General features: G+C 39.1%; 3 protein-coding genes across 5 annotated transcripts; 1 reads left to right on the top strand and 2 right to left on the bottom strand.

Moving 5' to 3' along the window:
* Nucleotides 1–49: 49 nt before the first annotated feature.
* rad9b (RAD9 checkpoint clamp component B) lies at nt 50–7,092 on the top strand. Of its 3 annotated transcripts, none has more exons than XM_077522253.1 (11): nt 50–184; nt 1,220–1,290; nt 1,372–1,503; nt 1,594–1,708; nt 1,813–1,912; nt 2,756–2,862; nt 2,990–3,099; nt 4,092–4,156; nt 4,231–4,347; nt 5,216–5,396; nt 6,423–7,092. In XM_077522253.1, exons 2-11 carry the CDS (start codon nt 1,279–1,281, stop codon nt 6,537–6,539), a joined length of 1,056 nt encoding a protein of 351 aa, XP_077378379.1. In that variant the 5' UTR covers nt 50–184; nt 1,220–1,278; the 3' UTR covers nt 6,540–7,092. The 3 variants fall into 3 exon arrangements, with proteins under 3 accessions (XP_077378379.1, XP_077378380.1, XP_077378378.1); XM_077522254.1 differs by having other exon boundaries at nt 58–172; XM_077522252.1 differs by lacking the exon at nt 50–184 and adding an exon at nt 786–873.
* On the bottom strand, nt 6,759–16,222 carry pptc7a (protein phosphatase targeting COQ7 a). Its single transcript, XM_077522255.1, has 6 exons — nt 15,675–16,222; nt 13,352–13,531; nt 11,057–11,255; nt 9,429–9,552; nt 9,209–9,338; nt 6,759–8,895 (listed from the first exon to the last, which is right to left on the bottom strand). Exons 1-6 carry the CDS (start codon nt 15,874–15,876, stop codon nt 8,837–8,839), a joined length of 894 nt encoding a protein of 297 aa, XP_077378381.1. The 5' UTR covers nt 15,877–16,222; the 3' UTR covers nt 6,759–8,836.
* Nucleotides 16,223–17,362: 1,140 nt separating this feature from the next.
* On the bottom strand, nt 17,363–21,675 carry LOC144019429 (serine/threonine-protein phosphatase PP1-gamma catalytic subunit A). Its single transcript, XM_077522480.1, has 7 exons — nt 21,260–21,675; nt 20,895–21,026; nt 20,589–20,819; nt 20,353–20,457; nt 19,563–19,786; nt 19,229–19,363; nt 17,363–18,014 (listed from the first exon to the last, which is right to left on the bottom strand). Exons 1-7 carry the CDS (start codon nt 21,312–21,314, stop codon nt 17,925–17,927), a joined length of 972 nt encoding a protein of 323 aa, XP_077378606.1. The 5' UTR covers nt 21,315–21,675; the 3' UTR covers nt 17,363–17,924.
* Between the last annotated feature and the right edge of the window lie 649 nt (nt 21,676–22,324).

Here is a 22,324-nt window from a genome sequence, read left to right as displayed (position 1 = left end):
CACTTACATGTTTAGTTCTTCTCACGAGCACTACACTCCAGCAGCATTGGTTTTTGCGAGGCTCCGTGGAAGTAACTTGAGCAGGGAATTTTGCTTAGCGATAATAGCGCTTACAATTAATATACTATTTGAATTTGGCTCTGCAAAGAGTTCTCCAACAAGCTTCAAGCAAGTAAATAAGAAAGTAAAACTGTCTTTATAGTCCATGGGCATGTTCATTCGTCTTCCCGCCCGTGACTCCGCAAAGATTAGCTAGCTAAAAAAAAATAAAAAAATAAAAAATAGCTAGCTGCACTTAATTATTTTTGTTGAGCGCTTTAATGAATTTAAATTACTCTCCAGACTTAACGCTTTAATTTTGACAGCCCTAAAAACAAAATGTATATATTGTTAATTAGTCCTCAAGCAAGCCTTTTTCAAAACTTTAGGTTGGTTAAAGATTGATAAAACAGTACACGTGTGGACGGAAATAATTTCTCATTTATAATAATATAATAAATAGTCCAAGTGTCTTAACTTAGATCATTTAAAAAGTGTTGAATGTGGTTTGTTTTACTAACTTGGATGCCATTGTCTCGGGGCTAAAATATTTGTCTGATTTTGCTAATGCTAATAAATGCTGAAATTGATTTCACAACTGCGTTTAAATAGCAAAATTACATTTTAAAAAATTATATCACAAAATATGTTTAAATGTATTTTCAAATTGTTAATATAAAAGATTATTAAGTAAAACCCTGTAACATATAGACATTAAATTTAGCATGCTTTTACGGTTGTTTTATATTAGCATGCACTTTTGATTGCCGAGTGAGTCTGCAAGCAGCCATTCTATGAAAATGAACTGTACTCTTGAAGGAAACTCTATAAAAGGTAATATTTTGTCAAAAGTAGGAAAATATTAGACTACAGTTGCCAAATGTCGGTTTAATTTAGTTTAACTAATGTTGTACCCACTCACTTTTAAGTACTGTTGTCATGCTAACTTGAACGCTAACTTGCTAACTATCGCTATCCTCAAGTTAGCAAGCTAACACTTTGCTATTAAAAAAAAAAGAAAGAATGAAAGAAAAAAAATACTTTGCTAGTCTTTACATGCTATCATGACACCAATTACTACAAGCTAGCCTTTTCATTCCAATATATGGTGTAAAGCTAGCTACTTAGTAACACACAGAAAATGTGATAAAACCCATCCCTTTATGTATGTATGCTACAGCTTTCGGAAAGGCCATTCATGCACTTTCACGAATTGGTGATGACCTGTGGTTGGATCCCATGGTCAAAGGGGTGAGTGAGGTTCTAGAATAGCTAGCTTGTCTGATTAGTTTCTCCAACTATGAACACTGATTTTCCTTTTCTTCTTTTCAGCTGGCTCTGAGATCAGTTAATTCATCTCAGTCTGCTTATGCCTGCTTCTTCTTCTCACCAATGTTTTTCCACAACTACAACCTGACATCAGGACAGGCCAGTGAATCCATTAAATGCAAGCTGCTCATGAAGGTAACACAAATGTTGATTGAAGATGAATTTTATATAACTACAGTATTCCCACAAAGACTGATAAAAATGTTGTTCTTTTTGCTTTTTTAGTCTTTGCTACCACTTTTCCGATGTTTGGCTTCTATTGAGCGGAATGTGGAGCGATGTCATATATCATTCAGCACTCCCAATGACAGAGTCATGATACAGTTTGCCTGTAGGCACGGTAGGATATCCTCTCTTTGATGCAGTTTGTACACGTTTTCACCACAGGGTGGCAGCGTTTTCTCCAACAATACAACCTACAGTATCTCTTATCCCCCCACCCAGGCATCACAAAAACCCACAAACTGTTTTACCAGGAGAGTGCAGCTTTGCAGGCTGTGTTTGATTCACATCTCTGTCCCAATGTGCTAAAGGGTCCCGCCAGGCAAGCATTTATGTGTTTTACTTTGTATGTGCTAAACAGATCTATCTATCTATCTATCTATCTATCTATCTATCTATCTATCTGTCTATCAGCTAGCTAGATAGATAGCTAGCTAGCTGTACATACACACATATGGAAAAATCACTTCTTTGACTCCAATTTTTACTTAAGTGGAACACACCCTAGTCTCTGTTGCTAATAGGATAAGTCTAATTCACAGTCAATATTTTTTATTAGGGATGTATCATGTACAGTATCTTATACCAGTACGAGTCTTGAAAAATTGGCCTCCAGGTTACGTTTTGGGAAGCGTATATGCAAATAAAGATTAATTAAAGAGATACTCATTTAGCCATTTTCAGGAATAAAAAAATAATTGTAATTGTAAAAAAATGTGATCCCATCTTTTCAATCATTTACAATATTACAATAATAAAGAAATCACACGACGTACCATCACAACAAGTCACAAGTCGACGACTGAGCGAGCCAAATTCCCTGCAGCACAGATAGGCCAAGCAATGTAGCGTGATCACCTGCAGCCAATGATGGCTAAGCGGGCCGTATCATCACAAATCATGAGTTGTCGATCGAACCCAGGTTAAGAACCACTGTTAAAATTAGTATGTAACATGTGTGTGGGTCTCGAAAAATGGCTGAATTTCTAAAATGTTGTAGTGCAGCTCTAAAGCTAACTGAAAATAATTTCTTTGGCCTAAAAATAACAACAACAAAGTGGTAATAATCTCATTATCTGTGGCAGTCAATCGCATCATTCAACAAACTACCCTAAGCTTGTTTTAGCAAGCATTTGTAATAAACTGCTTGCACTCTTCTTTGCAGGCTTCTTGCGAATATGGTGATGCATTTCCAAAGATCTCAGGAGGAAGTCACCCTCTCCATAACTCCTGTGCGAGTCAGTTTGCGGAATTACCACGATGGAAGAAATGGTGAGCTACTGTTACATTGTGGCCTATCTGCGGCCCTCCTTGTCTTTTTGTAAAACGATCGCTTTCTGACGACCTCACGTGAGCGATCAGATTGACGCAAAGCGGCTGGCTGTGCTTTGTGTCACAGATCACGTGAAGATGACGCACACCCAGATGTCCTTACACCCCGACGAGTTTGACTATTTTCTGTCCGGCGGAGGGGACTCGGCCATAACCTTCTGTCTGAAGGAGCTGAGGGTATTTGTGGACGGCCGTCACATGAGAGTCGAATGTTTGGGTGCGGGTGCTGTGTGCTGTGTGCGCATGTGATTGGCTCGCTGCATTTCAGGTTGGCTTCGGGAAATCTGGACACTGTGCTGCCTGCTCGCTTCGACATTGAAGTTATTGTAGCCTGAGTCATATCATTGCACGCGTTCATCCATTTTCTATACTGCTTGACCTCATTCGCTGAGCTGATTTTGGGTGAGACTGGATGCAGGGCACATGCATTGTAGAGCAGTGAATCCCAAAAATATTTTGCACCACTATAAAAAAAAAAAAAAAAAAGAACACTAGTGTCCACCAAGGTTATTTTAGTTAACTAAAACTAAAATCCAAAAAACAATTTTGTCAACGGAATAACCTAAAAACGAAAATGCTTTTTAAAAATAAATAAATAAAAAAAAATTAAAAAAAAAAACTGAAAATACATTTTATGTTTAATTAATTAATTTAATTAATGTAACTAATTACAACTAACACATGTCCTAATGCATGAGCCTTCGGGGTTGATTTCAAATGTGATTTTAAGTAGATTTATTTTTATATTAACCGAAATAAGGACGTTTGAAAGTGTGTCACACAGAAGTGATGTCATCTACCAGCAGCCAATAGAAAAGCACCTTCAAATGACACCACTCCCAAGGTGTTTTTTGAATATTGCGCACAAGTAATACGCAAAAAACTAAAACCAATACTGAAACTAAACTAAAACTAAGCATTTATTCAATAAAAACACAAGACAAAATAAAAAACAACTAAAATGAAAAATGGCTTTGAAAATACAAAAGCGCTTGATTGGCCTTGTGGAAATTTAGATAAACGACCACAGCGTTAGTCCAATTAGATGGCCTTGACCTGCATTAGCGCCCACAAACTTTCCTTGGAACGTGTCGGCGGTGGCCAGCCCGCCACTGCCAGCCTTTGTAACCGGGCGCTCTTCAATGACATTTATCGCTTGTCTTTTGAAGGGTTTGCTGTCCTTTGCGGAAATGCACTGCTTACCAGTTTCAGTCCAGTTTGGTGCTGCGGGAACGTGAGTGCGATTTGGTGACATTTTGGTTTGACCGACAACCCAAGTCAAAATAATGATTATGATGATGTTTCTAGGCCCGTGTGCTTTTCTGTGGAGGACCCGGCCCTGGAGGCCACTGTGGTGCTGGCGACTCTGACTGACAGCGGAGCCGCCTCCCAACCAACAAATACACCAGACCCACCGTCACTTGGGTATGACGCTTCCAGCATCACGCCGCCATGAAAATCGGTAGCGATGACGCGCTTGTCACGTCAAGCTCGGTCCGGCTCTTGCTGTGCTTGCGTATTATAGCAGGTTTTAGCCAACCTGAGCCTCTCTGCTGGCACTCGGTCTGGCTACTTGGCTCTCATTGGCTGCTTTTAGATTCTTAAGCGGGTGTAGCGTTACAGCCAGTCTGTGACGGAGACAAGTAGGGCACATTGAGGGAGCTGCGTGGGTGCAAGGTTCACTGCATGTCATCCGCTTTCAGATGGATTCCCATCCAGAAGTATTGGAATAGCAAGCTCACGTCTTTTGTTTGAATATCAGACAAAAAAAAAAAGTTGTTGGGGGAATGTTGAAAGCATCCCACGTTTTTCGGATTTTTATTCTTACTGACTTTTTTTTTTGCCGAGAAAGAACTCCCACATAATACGTCTGATTTACACCGTTCAAATTCCAACTTGCTTAAAAAATGTGCGCATTCCGGGTTATATATATCGTCTGATTCCACATTACTTACAGTACTCGCACAATTTGATGTTAAATATCAACTTTTCCCCATTCATTTTCAATGGGACTGACATATAACTTTTTCTAAGTCCCACTTTTCATGCCCACTTCCATACACACAACTGATCATCATTACCAGCTCTGTGATACTGCTCAGTTCTTTGTATTTATTTATTTATTATTCAACTTCAATTAAAACTTTCTAATTTTCACATATTTTATCTTTCAATTGACTTCATAAGCATTCCGTTTAGCCTTCAACTCGCATTCAGCTTTCAGCATTCCCACGCAATTTCTCCAGAAATCGCACTTAGTCGAGTTTAAGAAGAAACCCGTTTGAGTTGACAGGTGTCCAGATGCCGCAGCCAGAGATCAACCCGCCAGTCGTGGTGGTGGTGGTGGCATGGAAGTGGTCGCATCCAGCCAGGGCAGCCCCACCTGCCCGTCAACCTCTCTGCAGGAGCTTCACAATCGCAGCCTTCTTTTGCTTGGCATCCCCGCTGTGACTGCGAGTGGCGCCTCCTCCACGGTAAACAGTACATTTTACTTGGAAAAACAGTCTACTTGGTCCTGCGTTAAACACTTGGATAAAATATTCAGTAAATTTTACTTGTAGTATTTTTACTGTGTACCAAAGGATTGGCTTATTCCATGACAAAAACCTAGTAATTATTTTTTTTTCACTCAGAAATTCAAAGTAAATTTTAGAAGGGATTTTTTTTTTTTTAGTCCATTTTGGTTACACAAGACTTGAGGAACAAACTCCCGACATCAGCTTGGTAGCCGGGCTGATTAGGGATGTAACGATAAGCGCAATATCGTGATATCATGATATTAAAACTGCCGCGATATCGTCGTCGTCATGTTCATGATATAAATGCAACATCTGTTAAAAAAAAAAAAAAAAAAAAAAGTCAGGTTGATTTCCATTTGTGCAGTTCTAGCACCCTCTGGTGGCTATTTTTTTTTTTAGTGCAACTTAATTTTTATTAGGGATGTTTTGGCCCTTCTGTTTTTAAAATCTACACTAATTGTCAGATGAAGCAAGTCAATATGTGGAGGACCTCAATGTGCGCATGCATTAAAATAACATTAATAAAATAATATTAATAATAACATAACGATGTTATGGACAAAAGCACAATATTGTGCTTTTTTTTTTTTTTTTTTTTTTTTTTTTTTTTTTTTTTAGCGCTGATATCCAAAAGGAGACCAAAAACATTCTGTTGTATAAAAAATATTTTTACTCTCATACAAGTGTAAATTTTACTTTAAGAGTGGGACCATATACACTTTTTTTTTTTTTTGAAGAAGAAGAAAACTCTACAAAATTTACTGCAAATGTTCCAAAAATCACATGAGGAAATGTGCAGCAAATTTCATCACCCACTAAAAATCAAATGTAAACCAGTCAAGTGAGTCACATCCAGTTTTGACTCACGTCATGATTAGTGAATGACATGTCACATATGAATTCATTTTGTTCCAAACCAAATTAGATTTGAATCCTTACATCGAGATGTGAGACAAATTAAGACACACTTTGTTTCCAAAGGTCTGCTCCCTCCTGTTCCGGGCTGTGTCGTCAGAGCAGGATGACGCTGCAACTATTTTGGCTTATGACACTGATATAGAGGACGATGAAGATTCTGGAAAATGCCCCCAGTACTGAAAAGTGTTTATACATTTAAATGAATTTCTCTTATTTATGCATGTTGTTCACATCACCTTGTTCACTCAATTAAGATGATGTATTTATTAACGTTTGCGTGGGTTATTTATTGCATTATTATAATTCAAATTACTTGACACTAAAATGAGCCATTTGATCTTTAAGCGTACGTGTTGGCCTGCGATTGAAATCACATCACAGTCATGTCTTACAAGAGAATAATAAATAGCATAATCTTTATTTAAACATTGTACAGCAGATCAGCATTGACACGTACACCCAAAATATACAGACATACTCGAGTTTGTCTGGAGGATGAAGTTTGAAGTTCTTCTGGGCGGGAGGCGCCAACTGTTGCAGAGGCCGGAACAGCCACACCACCCAACCGGGAAAATTGCTGAGTCAGTTTGTTAAGGCTGCTTAAGATTGCCCTCAGACTTGTCAGAATGCTTTAAACGTGGAATTTACTGCTTGACTTTAATCTGCCTCCCTTTCTTGTCTTCCAATGTCATCTCAATAATAATAAAACAGTACTTGTACTAGTGCACTCTTAATCGGGATGGCTTTTATCATTCTTCCTCATAGCTTGTGACTGAATTGAGCTAAATTCATTTCAAGAGTACATATACAGGTAAGACCTCGGTGTTTTTTGACAGTGGGGCAAGATGAGGACAATTGAACTTGATGGCTACTTGCAGCTTGAGGCTTTGTGCTCACTAACTGGCACATCGTCGGGACTTTAAGGAATTATGTTTGCCAGTATCAACGTCTGATACAAGGCACGTCATCATCACACTACACAAAATTAACTAGACTAAAAAGGTGCAGTAATGCTGCATTCGAGGATGGTCGGAAGTCGGATATATCAGAGTTGTTTTTTCCCAGTTGCGACCTGAAAGCGTTCGAGGCGAACGTAAACAACCAAAATGGTGGACAGTGATAAATTGTTTATTTTGGTCCTCAAAACTCATTTTGACCTCTAGGAAACTTACTTTTTTGCAGTTTTGCTTCATTTATAGTTTTAATCTTATTTCATACGCATTCCATACAGTTTAGTAGTTGACCGTATAATTTCATGCAGGGAGACAGCGGCAATACTATCACGTACGTTGCGTTACGTGGAGTTATGTCGAATATTTATGAATGAAGAAAGCTATCTAGTTTTATACTCGAGTAAATTGTGTTTTGCCATTCTGAGTGACGTCACATTGTAGTCCGCCGGTGAAGTCGGGGTCCATTTTTTTTCCCCCCCGACTTCGCAAGTGAAATTTCCGAGTTCCCTTACACACTTCCGGGTTTGAACTCGGAATAGTCCGACTTCCGACCATCCTCGAATGCAGCAAAAATTCATGATGCAAAATATGTAACATTTAAAACCAAACTAGCAACTTATGGTGCCCCGGAAACAAAAAAAGCAAACACAGATTGATGTTTTGAGTCTGCTTAAGGTCAACTATCCGCTTAAAAAAAAAAAATATATATATATATATATATATATATATATATATATATATATATATATATATATATATATATACTTGCTCTTTCCCATTTCAGTCTTGTGCGTTTAAAGCCACCACACCGTTTCAGCCCAGTGTGGCACCTTCACGGTTCACATCCTCTTCATTACACATTTGTCACAATTTCTCCTCATACAAACAATCACAGCAGCAAGTGAGATTAAAGGGAGACCACCTGTTTGATGGAATAGAACCTCGCAGTATTAAATATTACGTCCATCTACAAATGGCAGCTGCTTCTTCACAAAATCAGATTGTTTCAACCACACCCGGGAAGGTTCCGCCCACCCCTCACCCAAACATTTACAAGAACAACCAACTATAAAAACACCTGCTCCCTGCATCCAGACACAAAGTTTGCTAATAACCACTATTAAAAAAACAAAACATATTCATTCATCCAGTCTGAAGAGCGCCACATCCTGTGCAAGCTCCTTTCTCAACACGACCAATGAAGTGTCTCCTTCCCTTTGGCAGCCCGGTATGGGTTGCTCTAACCTTTACAAGAGTCCAGCAACACTTGCCTGAGTGGACACGTGTCCTCCCTGTCTGCCCAAACACTCAAAGATGCTTCATCATGGGACTGCTTTTACCACTGGTGCAAGGATTACCCGGGGAGCATTTTTATTTTTTATTTTTTATTTTTTTTTGGGGGGGTGTGCTGTTTTGACATCCATCAGGGGGAAAAAAAAACAAAACATCCAACACCATCCTGAGTCCTTCATCCTGTCCAGCAGGAGTCAAAGCAGTCCATCCATTCACAGCCTCGTGTTGAACCTAGTCAGTGTATTCTGCTACTATGGACAACAGCACTGTGATGTCATCTGGCTTCCCTCCTGGATAGATGCAAAACAAAAACAGTCACATGAAAAACTAATGGCGGAGAAATTTCATAATAACTCAAAATTGAGTTAAAACTAAAAAAAAAAAAGTTGTACTGTACTGTAAAAACAAAAAAACGAGTGATACTGATTTATGTTGAGGTCATTTTGTGCCACTAGATGGCATAACTGCATTTGTGAAACGGTTACAGCGAAGTCTATTCTTGAATTCTTCTTCTTTAACACACTAATTTTGACACCCCAACTTCACATACTCCATTTTGTGCCGTGATACGAGTATGACCATTCTGTTTTTGGAAGCACCCACCTCGAACATTGAGTCCGTTGTCACAGGCGAACTGCGCAAAAGGTGACATGTAGTTGGGGTCATAGGCCAGGTCGTGGGCCTGCTCTGCAATACTGCGGGCAGTCTTCTGAATGCTCTCGTAGTTGGCGCTCTGAACACGGAAAGGAAAACCGTCAAAAAAAAAAAAAAAAGGAGCGCGGCCTCTTATCGCGACCCCGCGCGTTTGTTTATGCTTCTCCACCTTGAGCTTCTTCAGCTCCTGCAGGATCATGTAGTCGGGCATGTTGTCAAACAGGCCGTCGGTGGCGGTGAGGATGATGTCACCCAGTTGGACGTCAAAGGAAGAGCTGTCGGCTGCGTCCGGGCTGCGGGTGTGCAAACGGACAAACATAATACATTCGTGTCAATCAGCCTGCCGTAAGACTGGATTGGCTGTGGACAGACTTTGACCCCGTGAGAGGGAAAGCTTTGGCACGCCACCAAAGCCTGCTCTGACGTGCAGCACAGTGCAGCGCCGCTGCTGCTGCTGCTTGGCACGCCAAGTGCACCCGATACATTGACTAAACACTGCGTGAGGAACAAATTGTTTTGCTAAGTAACACAGCAACCAGAATGGAATGCATTTCTTCGGTTCAGTCTGAACCTGGCGCAAACTTTAATGGCGTTTGCTCAGATTAGAAATCAATCAGCAAAAAAAATAATCTCAGACGTACTAGTTCGGCTAGTTTTGACTGACTATGGTATAGTACTAAGTTAGCCTTAAGCCTGCAGATCGCGTTTATTTCGGCTTCCTGAATGAATTGAGATTGACGATTGTCATGGTGATTTGTCACGCGAGTGCATCTCTGTGTGCGTTATCAAAAAAAAAAAAACATCCCTGACAGTGCCAGTCCATTCCCAGCAGCTTCACTCATCTTTCAAGGCATTATTGTGTGCTATGACCACATAAACATGGTGGATACCATATGAAAGATTGGATTCCATTTTTTCTAAGGATGGAACGATATTCAAACATTACGATTCGATATCACAGTATGAAGGTCACGAGACGATAATTATCATGATATTGTGGGGAGGTTGGCAAAAAAAAAAAAAAAAAAAAAAAAAGGTCACAATATTGTAAAAATGAACTCATACTTAAAAAAAAAAAAGAAAAAAAAAAAGAAAAAAGAACATAATATTGTGCATCAATGCATATAAGCAACCTACAATCTAATAAGGGCCAAAACATGCCTTGTGAAAATTAAATACACTAAAAAGCTACCCACCAGAGGGTGCTAGAACTGCACAAATGGTAATCAACCTGACTTTTTTTTTTTTATTTTTTTTTTTTTTTAACAGATGTGCTGCGTTTAATATTGTGACTTAACAACAATGATATTGTGGCAGTTTAAAATCGCAATATCACAATATAGCCATTGTTGTTGTATCCCCAATTCTTTCATTCGGAAAAAAAAAGTAAGATTCTACGTTATTCCATTCTTTAGTTAGTAATCACCATTTGAAAAGAGGTAATTTGAGTGACACCAAGCGAAAATGGATAACATAAGGAGAAAACAAGCTTTTCGTGAAACGATAGATTTTCTGCGCAACAGAGACTGACACTAATTTTTTGTTTAGTGACACTCTGTGACAAAGGCTTTAATCATCATCCTAAAAACGTATTTCCTAAAATCCGCCATGTTTTCATGCAATTTAATACACGGGATCCCATTGAAAAAAAGATACAATGTGACCATATGCTGGCCATAGCTAGTGGCTGTTTTTTTTTTTTTTTTCCTACCCCATTCACAAACCAGAGCTGCACAAGACGTTGCACTGCCCATTGAGAAAAAACAAAACAAAGTTGACGTCAATTAAAAGAGTTACCTGTCACTGAGGACAGCCCCCTCGGCCTCAGGAGGAGCAATGGAGAGTTGGAAGGGCGTGTTGAAGTAATGCTGCTGCTCATCCGAGCGGTGGACCACCTCGCCCCCGCGGACCACCAGGAAGCCCGAGTCGCCCAAGTTGGCCGTGTGCAGCTGGTGACTCTGGCGGTCCAGCACCACGATGCAAGCCGTGCTGCTGCCTGCAGGCATGCACAGCAACAAAACGCAAATATGAAAAACAATCAACATCATGGGCTGTATGAAGACGTCATTTTGATCCTTTTTAGATGATTTTTTTTTTATTGCTACCACCAGCGAGCTCTCTCATTTGTCAGCCAAACACTGCTTGGCAGTTGCCCTTTTCTTAGGAGCCATTCTGACTGTTCAGTGGGTTGTTTACTTGTTTAACAGAAGTTCAACATGTCAACATGACGGGACACACATCCGCATTCATTCTTAACACAGCTGCTCCTGGCATTGCGTGAATGTATTGTACAAATTGCCTTAATTACAAGAGAGGCTATATAGTTCAATATAGCGCTGTCACTATCGAATATATTTTAAATCAATTTAACAATTAATCGACTAATCAGATTATTTTTAATTTTGCATTAAAGGGACAGAAACATTAAAAAAAAGCTACTTTTTAGAGCTTTTGGCCGTGTTAAATACTCTCCAAGCACCAGCCCCACCCAACCTGAGAAAACGAGCGAGTTCTCACTTTATGACATCATAAAGTGCGGACCCACCCCCGCAGCGTCTGTGCGGACTAAACGCACGCCCACTTTCTCTGAGACCTCCATGCGATAGCGACAAAAGTAGCCTTTATCGGTAAACATTCTGTTCAAATGAATTCAAAGCAATCAATTATCCTTCACATTTGCAACGCCAAAGTACAATGACAATTGGCTGTCTTAAAATCCCACAGGTTCTGGCCGACACTTGTGTAAACTACAAGTGAAACATTTCCACTTTTGAACCTAACTGACTCTCTGATTACCAGTTCAGCCCCAACGTAATCATTAAACATTTTGTTTTGGAAACAAAAGTACGCGTCGAGAATGAACTTTCCACGCGCTACTCCGCAATGTGTGAGATGTTGTTGTTCCGCCTTCCTTAAGTCCAACGCAACGCGAGTCTGCGGCGGGGCCAGCGGACCACACCCACCTGGTGACTCATTGGCAGCCACACCGAAATGTGTTCTCTGGGACCAACTTTGAAAAAGTCCCGCTTATGACTCACTCGCTCACTTCTGCATTCTCAGTCTAACCACAACAGAACGCATACTGTCACCCAAAAAATGTCCAGTCAATTAGCTGGGAAGGAACAGCACAACGCTGTACGGTGTTGTTTGCCTGCTGCACATGTGAGATAGTTCTGCTCCTCAGCATCTGATATTGCATGTTTTAGCACGAATATATTTGTCAAGAAGAGCTGATTATGATCTAAATATTTAGTTTGGTGAGGTTTTTTTTTTTTTTTTTTTTTTTTTGTCTCACAAGACCAAAATCATGAGAAAAATATCACGGTAAGAAAATTCAGAGATAGACCGAAATGTGAATTTCAGGGCTGATTAGGACAGATTAGTAGTCAAGGATGCAGAAAACCAATATTTGGAGCAGATATTCATTTTTACTAAAAAAGGGAAAATATTGGCATCAAAAATGAAAAAAAACAAAAAACAACTCCAGCTCTTAAAAATAGATAAATAAACAAATAAATAAATAAATAAATATTATATAAATATTAGAGTTTAAGAAAAACAATTTTTGTCAATAGACATCCCTTTTTTTGCAAATACAACAAAAAGTGCAAGGATCCTCCAGGGGCAGGAGCATCTGTCTTCAAAAGTTAAATAAAAACTTAACTCATTGACTGCCATTGACGGAAAAAAAGACGTCAAATAATGCATTTTTGCTGGGCTGGCAGTGACTGTGTTAAACACAATGTGCCAATATATTTTGTGATTATATTGCAGCATCCTTTTTTCAAGGCAAATTTTGCTTAAAAATCCATCAATTCTGGTTACATCTCATCTTAACTCATTGACTGCCATTGACGGAAAAAGACGTCAAATAATGCATTTTTGCTGGGCTGGCAGTGAATGTGTTAAGTAAATAGCTCCCTATTGTTTGCTACAGTAATTATATATTTTTTTTAGATTTCAAAATATCTGAATTATTAACATTTTATTTACCTTAGTTTTACTTTTAAACAAAGACAGAAAGGTGCAGAGAGTTCCCAGGGTCAATAGTATCTATGAAAATTTAAATAATTTGTAATGCTGCTCGCTCACCCAGCAGCGGCACTTTGTTCTGCAGCAGCTCATAGTAGCTGGTGGTGAGGACACCAACGGGGTTGCTGGGAACGAAGCGGCCCTCCTTCACCAGGCGCTCGCACGTCTTCATCAGGGTGCCGGAAAATTGGGACGGGTCCACGCCGTAGTCTCGCCAGCCTCCTACTCCGTCTGCCACGCCTGCAGTCAACACAGCGAGGTCAAAGACGCCATCATGGCGTCGCGCAAGATTGGATTGTTTGATACCTCATCATCCTTTCACTTTTATCACAAATAATCCTTAGCGGGATACTTCACTTATTTAGCCCATTATCGCAATAAGAAGTTCATATTTTGTCTGTAAATAATTTGATACTTTCATTATTTTTCACGTACAATGAGTACCTTTAAAAACACATTTTGCTACTTGCTGTCGACTGAGAAAATGACATCACAAAGGCTCAGGTAACCAATCACAGCTCAGCTTGTGAATGTCACATGACCAAACCTAGAAAACAGGCCTTGTGATGTCATTTTCAGTCGACAGCAAGTTGCAAAATGTATTTTTAAAGTTACTAATTGTACATGAAAAATAATGAAAATATCAAATTTATGATAGGCAAAATATTCATGTTTGACTGCCAAAAATGGCTCAATAAATCCCTTTAAACTATCACCGGAATGATTAATAGGGAAGTAACGATAAGGGCAATATCGTGATATTAAAACTGCCACAATATCGTCGTCATCATGTTCACATTATTTAAAAGGACCACATGTTTAAAAAGTCAGGTTGATTTCCATGTGTGCAGTTCTATCACCCTCTAGTGGTTAGTTTATTAGTGCAATTTAATTTTCACGAGGGATCTTTTGGCCTTCTATGTTTAAAATCTATGCTAATTGTCAGATGAAGGAGAACCTAATTTGCTTGTGAAGCGATCAATGTGTGCTTGCGTTAGCAAGTAAGTGCCTCAATATTGTTATTAGAGCTTGTAGGTGGTTTTATTATATTTGAACCTGGAACAGATCAATTGAGTTTCCATTTCTTATAAATTAATCCAAAATTTGAACAAAGGAACAGCATCACGCAACAAATTGAACTTCAGAGGCGCCAATGTATTGTGATTCCTAAAACGGACTTCTCGGACCATACATGGAAGACCCTCGAGACTGCTCAGCCTTTGCCAGAAACAAAAATAAATAAAATAACATCTTGCTGAGCGGCTCTACTCATTCCCAACTTCCCTTGTGTAGCGAACAACTGATTGTTTAACGCAAGACGACCGATTTTGCAGGCTGGAGCCGCCGTACTTTCAGATTAAAGCCAAGGTTCACAAAAGGTGGTTATCCATTTACATCTGTCAGGTTGTAGACACGCTCAGTATCAAGACGGAATAATCCTTTGACCGAGCGAGCGCACTAATCTTTTTTTTTTTTTTTTTTAAACAATCTGCGGCGGCTTCAAGTGCAAATCTCCCATTGCACGACTGTTTAGTGTGAAACTAGGTCCAATGTACACAATATAGTTGGCACTTTTTTTTTTTAACTATATACCTGGATTTTTGTTCCAAATGGTTATACCCGTTTGTTGAGAATCCACACAATAAGATGTGATAAACAACAGGAAAACAACTCACAAATGTTTTAAAAGTTTTTACGTACAACTGTTGAAGGTCACTACAGTTGTTGGTGTGGCCATTGTTCTCTCTGCCCTCCCCTACAAGTTCAAACCCTTTATGCTGTTTACTCCATCCACCTCATCCCTCAACTCATTTTTTCATCTCAACCCAACCAGCCGAGAGAGCGTTCTGTTGGAGGTTTCTTCCTTAAAGGGAATTTTTCTTTGCCTCAGTGCTTGTGGGGGGTCAGTTTTTTTTTTTTTTTTTAAATACACACACAGTTCAGAAGAGTATATCTGGGGGGAAAATGGTTCTTGACCTAACTTTCATCTTTAGCTTTCATCGAGAATTGGTGCTACATTAATAAAACTAAAAATATGCTAATTAAATTCGAATATAACCATTATTATTATCATTATTATTTCACGTCATTGGGTTGAATAGTATTACTCTAATACCAATAATGTATCTTTATCAATCTATAACAGAGGCGTATAGTGACAGGAGGATCAATTATTGTCCTTCTACTATAAACACATATTTTGGTATATGGACTTTTTTTGTGACATTTCTATTTGGCGGACTGACATGAGTCTTTTAACTAATCTGAATTGTAATTGCAATTTCAAAGTCACAAGCAAGGTGACAAATGCTCAGTGGGTGAGTGCTCTTGTTTTTCCACGTGGATTTTGACAACTTCAACATTCAACATTCATGTGGCTCACCCAAAACATCGGCCGATTTGTGTCGGGCGATGAAGCACGCGTCGTCCCCATAGCACATTCCTTTCTTCAGGATGCCTTTACGGAAATCCTTGCCGAAGCCGCAGCTCGCGGTCACCAGGCTGTAGTCGCGGCCGTCCGTCTGAGAGAGTCCGCCGATGACAGCTCTGGCAACCAGTCTCCCGTACGACAGCACGGACAACATTCCCCACCAAGCAGCTGCCAAACCTCCAAGGCGGGAGGCGGCCAAGCTAGCGGTCGCGCTAGCTTAGCTTCGACGTTAGCTCACTAATGTTGACTTGCCGCGCGCGTTATGTTAACAAAACGGAGCCGGAAGGTGTTGGCGGCGCTGTCCTCCCGCGACGAAGGGCGAACGGAATCACAGGCAAGCGCTGTCCTTTCCGCCCCAGGAGTGCTATCCGTGTCGGTCGTCGTCCACCGCGGCCATGGTGCTGCTCGTGCCTTTGAAGACGTTCTGTTTGAGCAGCTGCTTTGTGGCCTCGCGCGCAGCACACAGCTCAGCTCGCGCGGTCTTGTGACTTCTTTGACGTCATCAGTCCTTACGCAACCATCCATGCCATATAAGGAGTCATTACTAGCTTAGCCCATCCTGGGATGTCCAAAGGGGGACATGTGCAGCACGCGGCACATTCCAATAATATAATTAAACGCTGTTGAGATTCTTTTAAAATTTTATCTTTTAGAAAAACTAAAATTGTAATTTATTTTAAATATAAAAGAAAAGGTCAGCTAAAGTAAGAGTTGTTCCATTTTATTAAATTATAAATGTGAGTTTAATATTACCATGTCACACTTAAATTTGATATTTTTTAATGTACAAATAAGTTTAATGAAAATATGATTTTTCTTTAATGTTGCAATATATCACACTTCATTCTCTGTACCGTTCGTCGCTCACATGCATGTTTTTGGATTGTGGGAAGAAACTGGAGTGTTTGGACAACATGCAAACTCCACACAAGGTCATAAAAAGATGTTTCATAAACACTGTGTAAAGGGGAAAATTGGGAGTGGTCTGAATTTACCACATCACTCGATGTGTCCGTTGTAGGTCCGCTTGAAGTGTAATGTTCTATTGCTGCTTTATCAGTTGTCAGATCAGGGCAAGCACATAAACATGATCAGAAGCACTAACTTCCATTTACAAACTAAATTCTAATATTTGTTTCTTGAAATTATACATTCCCAACTATCTACTCCCCTCATTTCATAGCGTTTCTCTTGGCTTGCACTGCTTCAGTACTATTGTGGATTGTTGTTTTTGCCCAATCAGGTTCAAGTTCATCATTTATGTGTTGCCATGGCAATCTAATCTGTCCAGAGCCTTGAGAATCAGTAGTGGAGGCTGATGTAACCTAAATTATACATTATTATTAATGGCACTGTTTCTTTAACCAATAAAATTTCCTACTTGAATTCCATTTTACCATCCTCTGACTGGTTGATCAGAATAATAGTACATAATAGTTTAATTAACTAGCAAAACACACCTATTAACATTTAACAATCAGCATCTCTGGTGAATATTAAGTTTTAAAATGTTTATTAAATATTGATTTTGAGCTGCTCCACATGGCATATGAGGCGCTTGTCTGTGTATTGCATTTTGTAACGTGACAGTAATAACATAATAACAGCAGATGCAAAAAAAAAATCACTAAAACATCCTCTTTCATACACTCAAAGTTTATCAGAAAGATTTAGACATTAAAAGAGAGATTGTTTAGTCATTTCAATGAGCACAAGACTTGAATAAAAATGTGAAGAGCGGATACAATGAGTCAGTTCCAAGACACTGACTTTAAATGAACTTAGTATTGAACAGTAAAGTGGTATTTGTGACTGTCTCTATTGTTTGTGGTCATTAATGTCCATTACTGGAAAGGAATGGAAAAACATGACATGAAAAAAGAAGAAAAAAAAAAAAACTACTGAAATTGTGCACAGCTCTAAACAAGGCATTCCTGTGCATAAGTAGCATTATTGTTACGATTTTTATGGTTAAACAGTCATATGTGGCAAAGAGTAGCTGCAAAATGGAGTGCAAAACACCTGAGGTCTTTATGGTGACATAGCAATTTACCCCTGTGGACAAAACAACATATTTTGCTTTCAAAGGGTGGGAGTGGACATCTTTACAGTACTGGCAACATTAAGGTCAACCGATCCCTCAAATGCAAAGGACAAAAGACGTGGTGACAATAGTGACTGGCCCACGCCCAGCCCGCACTTTTATTTCTTTGCTTGCTTGGTGACCATATTGCGAGGAGGAGTGACCGGACGGCTGCCGTTGGGCTTCTTCTTCTCAGCCGGTTTCAAAATCTACGAGTTAAATACAGAAATATGAGGCCAAGTGAAATACCGCATGGTACGGCAGTTAAAAGAGCACTACTTAAGTTGTTGACGGATGTACATTCATAGATTAACTCTTTTACTGCCACACGTTATCAAAAAGAAAAACAACCCCGACAGTGCCAGCTGATTTTGAGCATTTGCCCTCATCTTTCAAGGCAAACAGAATATTACCAAATAGTACCCAATGAAAGATCGCATTCCATTCTTTCATTAGCAAAAAAGTATGTTTCTACCTTATTCCGTTCTTTAGTAACCATTTGAAAATAATAAACTGAAAAGATAACAAGCTTTTTGCGAAAAGATATATTTTCTCCACAACAGTGACTTTGACACTAAATTTTTTTGTTTAGTGACGCTCTGTGAATTAGGTTTAATGTGACATAGGCTTTGATCATTCAAGTCATCCTTGAAAACGTCCTATTTCATTAGATTCCGCCATGTTTCATAATTGTAATTCCAGACATCGGCAGCCCATTGAAAAGAGATAAAATGGTGCCATCTGCTGGCCATAGTTAGTGGGTATTTTTGATTCCACAACCCATGGACCAGGCAGCACTGCACTTAGATGTTAAAGGCGACATACATTGTGATTTTACTAATCGTTTTAAACGTTTTTTGGTGGTCAAAGAGTTAAGCGTCAGTATCACTGACATCATCAATGATGAATAATCATCTGATTTAAGTTGAAATATAGAGTGTGCTCGGCCTATAAAATGCTGCTCTATATATATATATATATATATATATATATATATATATATATATATACACACATTAATTCTAATATATATATATATATATATATATATATATATTATAATATATATATATATATATATATATGTATGTTCAACATCTAAAACGGTACCTTGACTTATGAATTTAATTCATTCCGAGACATAGCTCGTTACTCAATTTGTCTGTATATCAAATTGGTATTCACCACTGATATGAATTTAAATTCCATTCATCCTCTCCAGCCCACCGAAAACACCACAACTGGAGCAAGAACCCCACTGCTGCTTCCAAGTAAATTAATCAAATGAATCAACCAAGTGAAAGCCCCTAACTCATACTTTGAGATACTCATAAGTCAAGGTACCACTGCACACGTGGTATTTGTGAACAATTTGGCTGAACAACAATAAATGAATAAAATACAAAATGCCAAAGGACCTTACCTGAAAAGAACACATGAGGGTCTCATCCACACTCATCATTGCGCCAGCATTGTCAAATTCCCCACAATAATTTGGTGCAGAGAACAGAGTGACAAGCTGCCTTTTGGCAAAAAACTCATAGCCATCCTCCACAACCTGCAGCATGGACAGACAGAAATTGCAAACTATTCAGAGTTCTATACAGTATGCAAATCCCTTTTAAATCCATATTAGGGAATATCTATAGACAAAACACTGAAGCAAAAGAAGTGCAGTATTTACCAGGCGATATAACAGTGAATACTCATCCCTAGGAAATGTAAACACAGTCTCAGTTATATGGTGCTAAAATTACCTGATGGGCACGACAGATCAGATCCAGGTCATGCTTATGCAGAAACTTGGCCACCACCTCTGAGCCAAAGGTGAATGAGACACCTCGGTCATTCTCCCCCCAACCTAACACATCCTTGTCTGGATCAGACCAGAGCAAGTCGCAGAGCAGGCCCTGGTCGGGGACGTCAGTGGGGCGCATGATGCGTCTGATCTGCTCCATGGACTGCAGGTCAGGAGAAAGTCCTGTACAAAAAGTACAAATAAACATTGCGATACGAGTGATGTTCGCTTCACTTCAGTTGACAAACTGCACAGAGCTCTGTCAAGGACAAATGGGAAAAGACTGACGTCAAAGTCACTACTGAGTATGCTTGTTTTAAAACCAAACTTTTTTTTATTTTTATATCCGAATCTTGCTTTAAACTTTTCTACAACTTTATCACTTGCCTGATGTGTCCTTTGGGCTTAACGATTGTTTTTTTTTGCTCAACATTATTTTAACAGACCTCTGTAACCATTACAGAGCAGGTGCATTTATACTAATATACCTTAATCGAACAGAGAAGCCTGTTTTTTTTACAGTATTTGTTCAAATAACATTTTGTTGATAACTACCGTTTGTTGCTGTGCGTCTGACGGAGTTGGAGTGCTCCCAACGCACAAAATAAAAGTACTAGTATTTGTAAATGAACACATTATTTTTGCTAACTGTCACAAGATGGAAAAAATTTTTTATTATATATTTTTTTTAAATAAAAATAATCCTAGTCTCTGAATATTTTCTTATGGTCCCGACAACAAAAGCTCACCTCCATGACAGCAAAAGATTTTCTCATCAACAATGGCGGCAATCGGGAGGCAGTTAAAACAATCTGTAAAAGTCTTCCAGAGCTTGATGTTGTACCTTCTTTTACCTACAACATGTACAAAAACCAAGCAAACTCAATTAAGTTATAGCAGTAAATCAGAAGGCAAACTTTCACTGAGCATGACATTCCACATTGAGGAAAGACAGGTTCACCAAACATATACAAGATTGACTCACACTCATCATAAAAGCCGTATATTCTGTTGATTGAAGCACACTCATGGTTCCCCCTCAACAGGAAGAAGTTCTCAGGGTATTTGATTTTGTAGGCAAGCAGAAGACAGATGGTTTCCAGAGACTGCTTGCCCCTGTCCACATAGTCTCCCAAAAATAGGTAGTTGCTTTCTGGAGGGAAGCCCCCATACTCAAACAGCCTCAGCAAATCATAATATTGCCCGTGGATGTCACCTGCCATAGAAATAGAGAGTGATTAGTTAATAGTCATACACAACATGTTGAAACAAATAAATTTGCTCATCTTACCGCAGATCTTAAGAGGGGCCTCAAGTTCCAGAAGAATGGGTTGACTCAGGAAGATTTCCCTAGATTTCAGGCACAATCCACGAATCTCATTCTCCTGCAGTTGAACATTCTTACCAGGTTTAGCACCTCTCACTGCAAAACACAAAATATACCACAAACGTCATGTAACGCGCTTAACTTTAAAAATCGGACGCATCAAAAGTTAGAAAAAAAAAAGTGTGTGGCACTGGCAGTTTACATTTGAACGTCGCAAATCAACATCGGCCCGTTTTGGAAGGCTCCTAAAAACTGTTGACAAACAGCTAGCCGAATGTGCGCCTCCATTGTCGAGTAGGTTAAATACATTTGGTATAAAAATGTCTTACCTTCTAAGAGACGTTGAATTATGCTGTCTATGTTGAGTTTGTCAACATCAGCCATCGTGGCGTTGCTGTTAAAAATATCAACGAAGTCGAATGTCGGTGTCAGCGGTAACTGCTAGCTCTTCTAGCATTAGCACCCAACGTTAGCCGTCTGTGTGTTTTCCGGAGTAGGACAAATATGTAGGTTGGAGCCTGTATCAATGTAGCCACTCGGTTGCCCTCGAACAACCTAATACATTTCAGATGTACGTACCATAAAAAATAAAAAAAAAGGCTACATGTAAATATTAGATTTTACTGTACTCGGAAAGGTGGAATAAAGTGTACGGTCATTCGATTACACAAAGATCCCTTCACTGTTTTTCACTGCCGCACCTTGGCTTGAGAAATGAAATGGCAGTTGATTCGGCAGACACTAGAGAGCGGTTTTCGGGAATCAGCCTTGCTACTGCCCCCTACTGTATGGAGGCCATAAAACAAAGACATGATTATGCAATGACGGACCACTGCTTCTCACATATGCCAATCAAGATTGGCTGAAGGTTAGAACACAAACAGCTGGCAGAGAAATCAGAAATGATAGTTTTATGACTACTTGGGTGAAACGGATGTTATAGGTTTTATATTTCTCTGGTTGTGAACTTGTGACCTTCCAACACTTCAACAATTCTATTGTGTTCATTGCGCTAACCACAGACAGTAAATGCAGTTCACATAAATAAATATTTTTTGTTAAAGTATTAAAGTATTTTTTATTTTATTTTACAGAGAACAGAACAGAGTCAGTATGTGAACTTTTTATTATTTTATTTACAGGCAGAATTTCATTTTTTTTTTTTTTTTGCAAATGAATGCATTTACTTATAGTGTCCACTAGATAGCGCCAGCCAATATATATTCAACACCAGCTGAGAAAGAGCTCAAAACTACACACGCTTTCTACATCATTCCTTTATTTGGCAAGAAATAAATGCTGTTTTTTTTAAATGTACTTTTTTTTATATATATATATCCCGTTGCATTAAATTATTTGGATATAATTGTATAGTTATATGTGAACAAATCTGT

This window comes from Festucalex cinctus, chromosome 5 (genome assembly GCF_051991245.1).
Source record: "Festucalex cinctus isolate MCC-2025b chromosome 5, RoL_Fcin_1.0, whole genome shotgun sequence".
Classification (NCBI taxonomy): Eukaryota; Metazoa; Chordata; class Actinopteri; order Syngnathiformes; family Syngnathidae; genus Festucalex; species Festucalex cinctus.
Note: the sequence above shows the minus strand (reverse complement) of the source record. Positions and strands in the feature narration are given on the sequence as shown.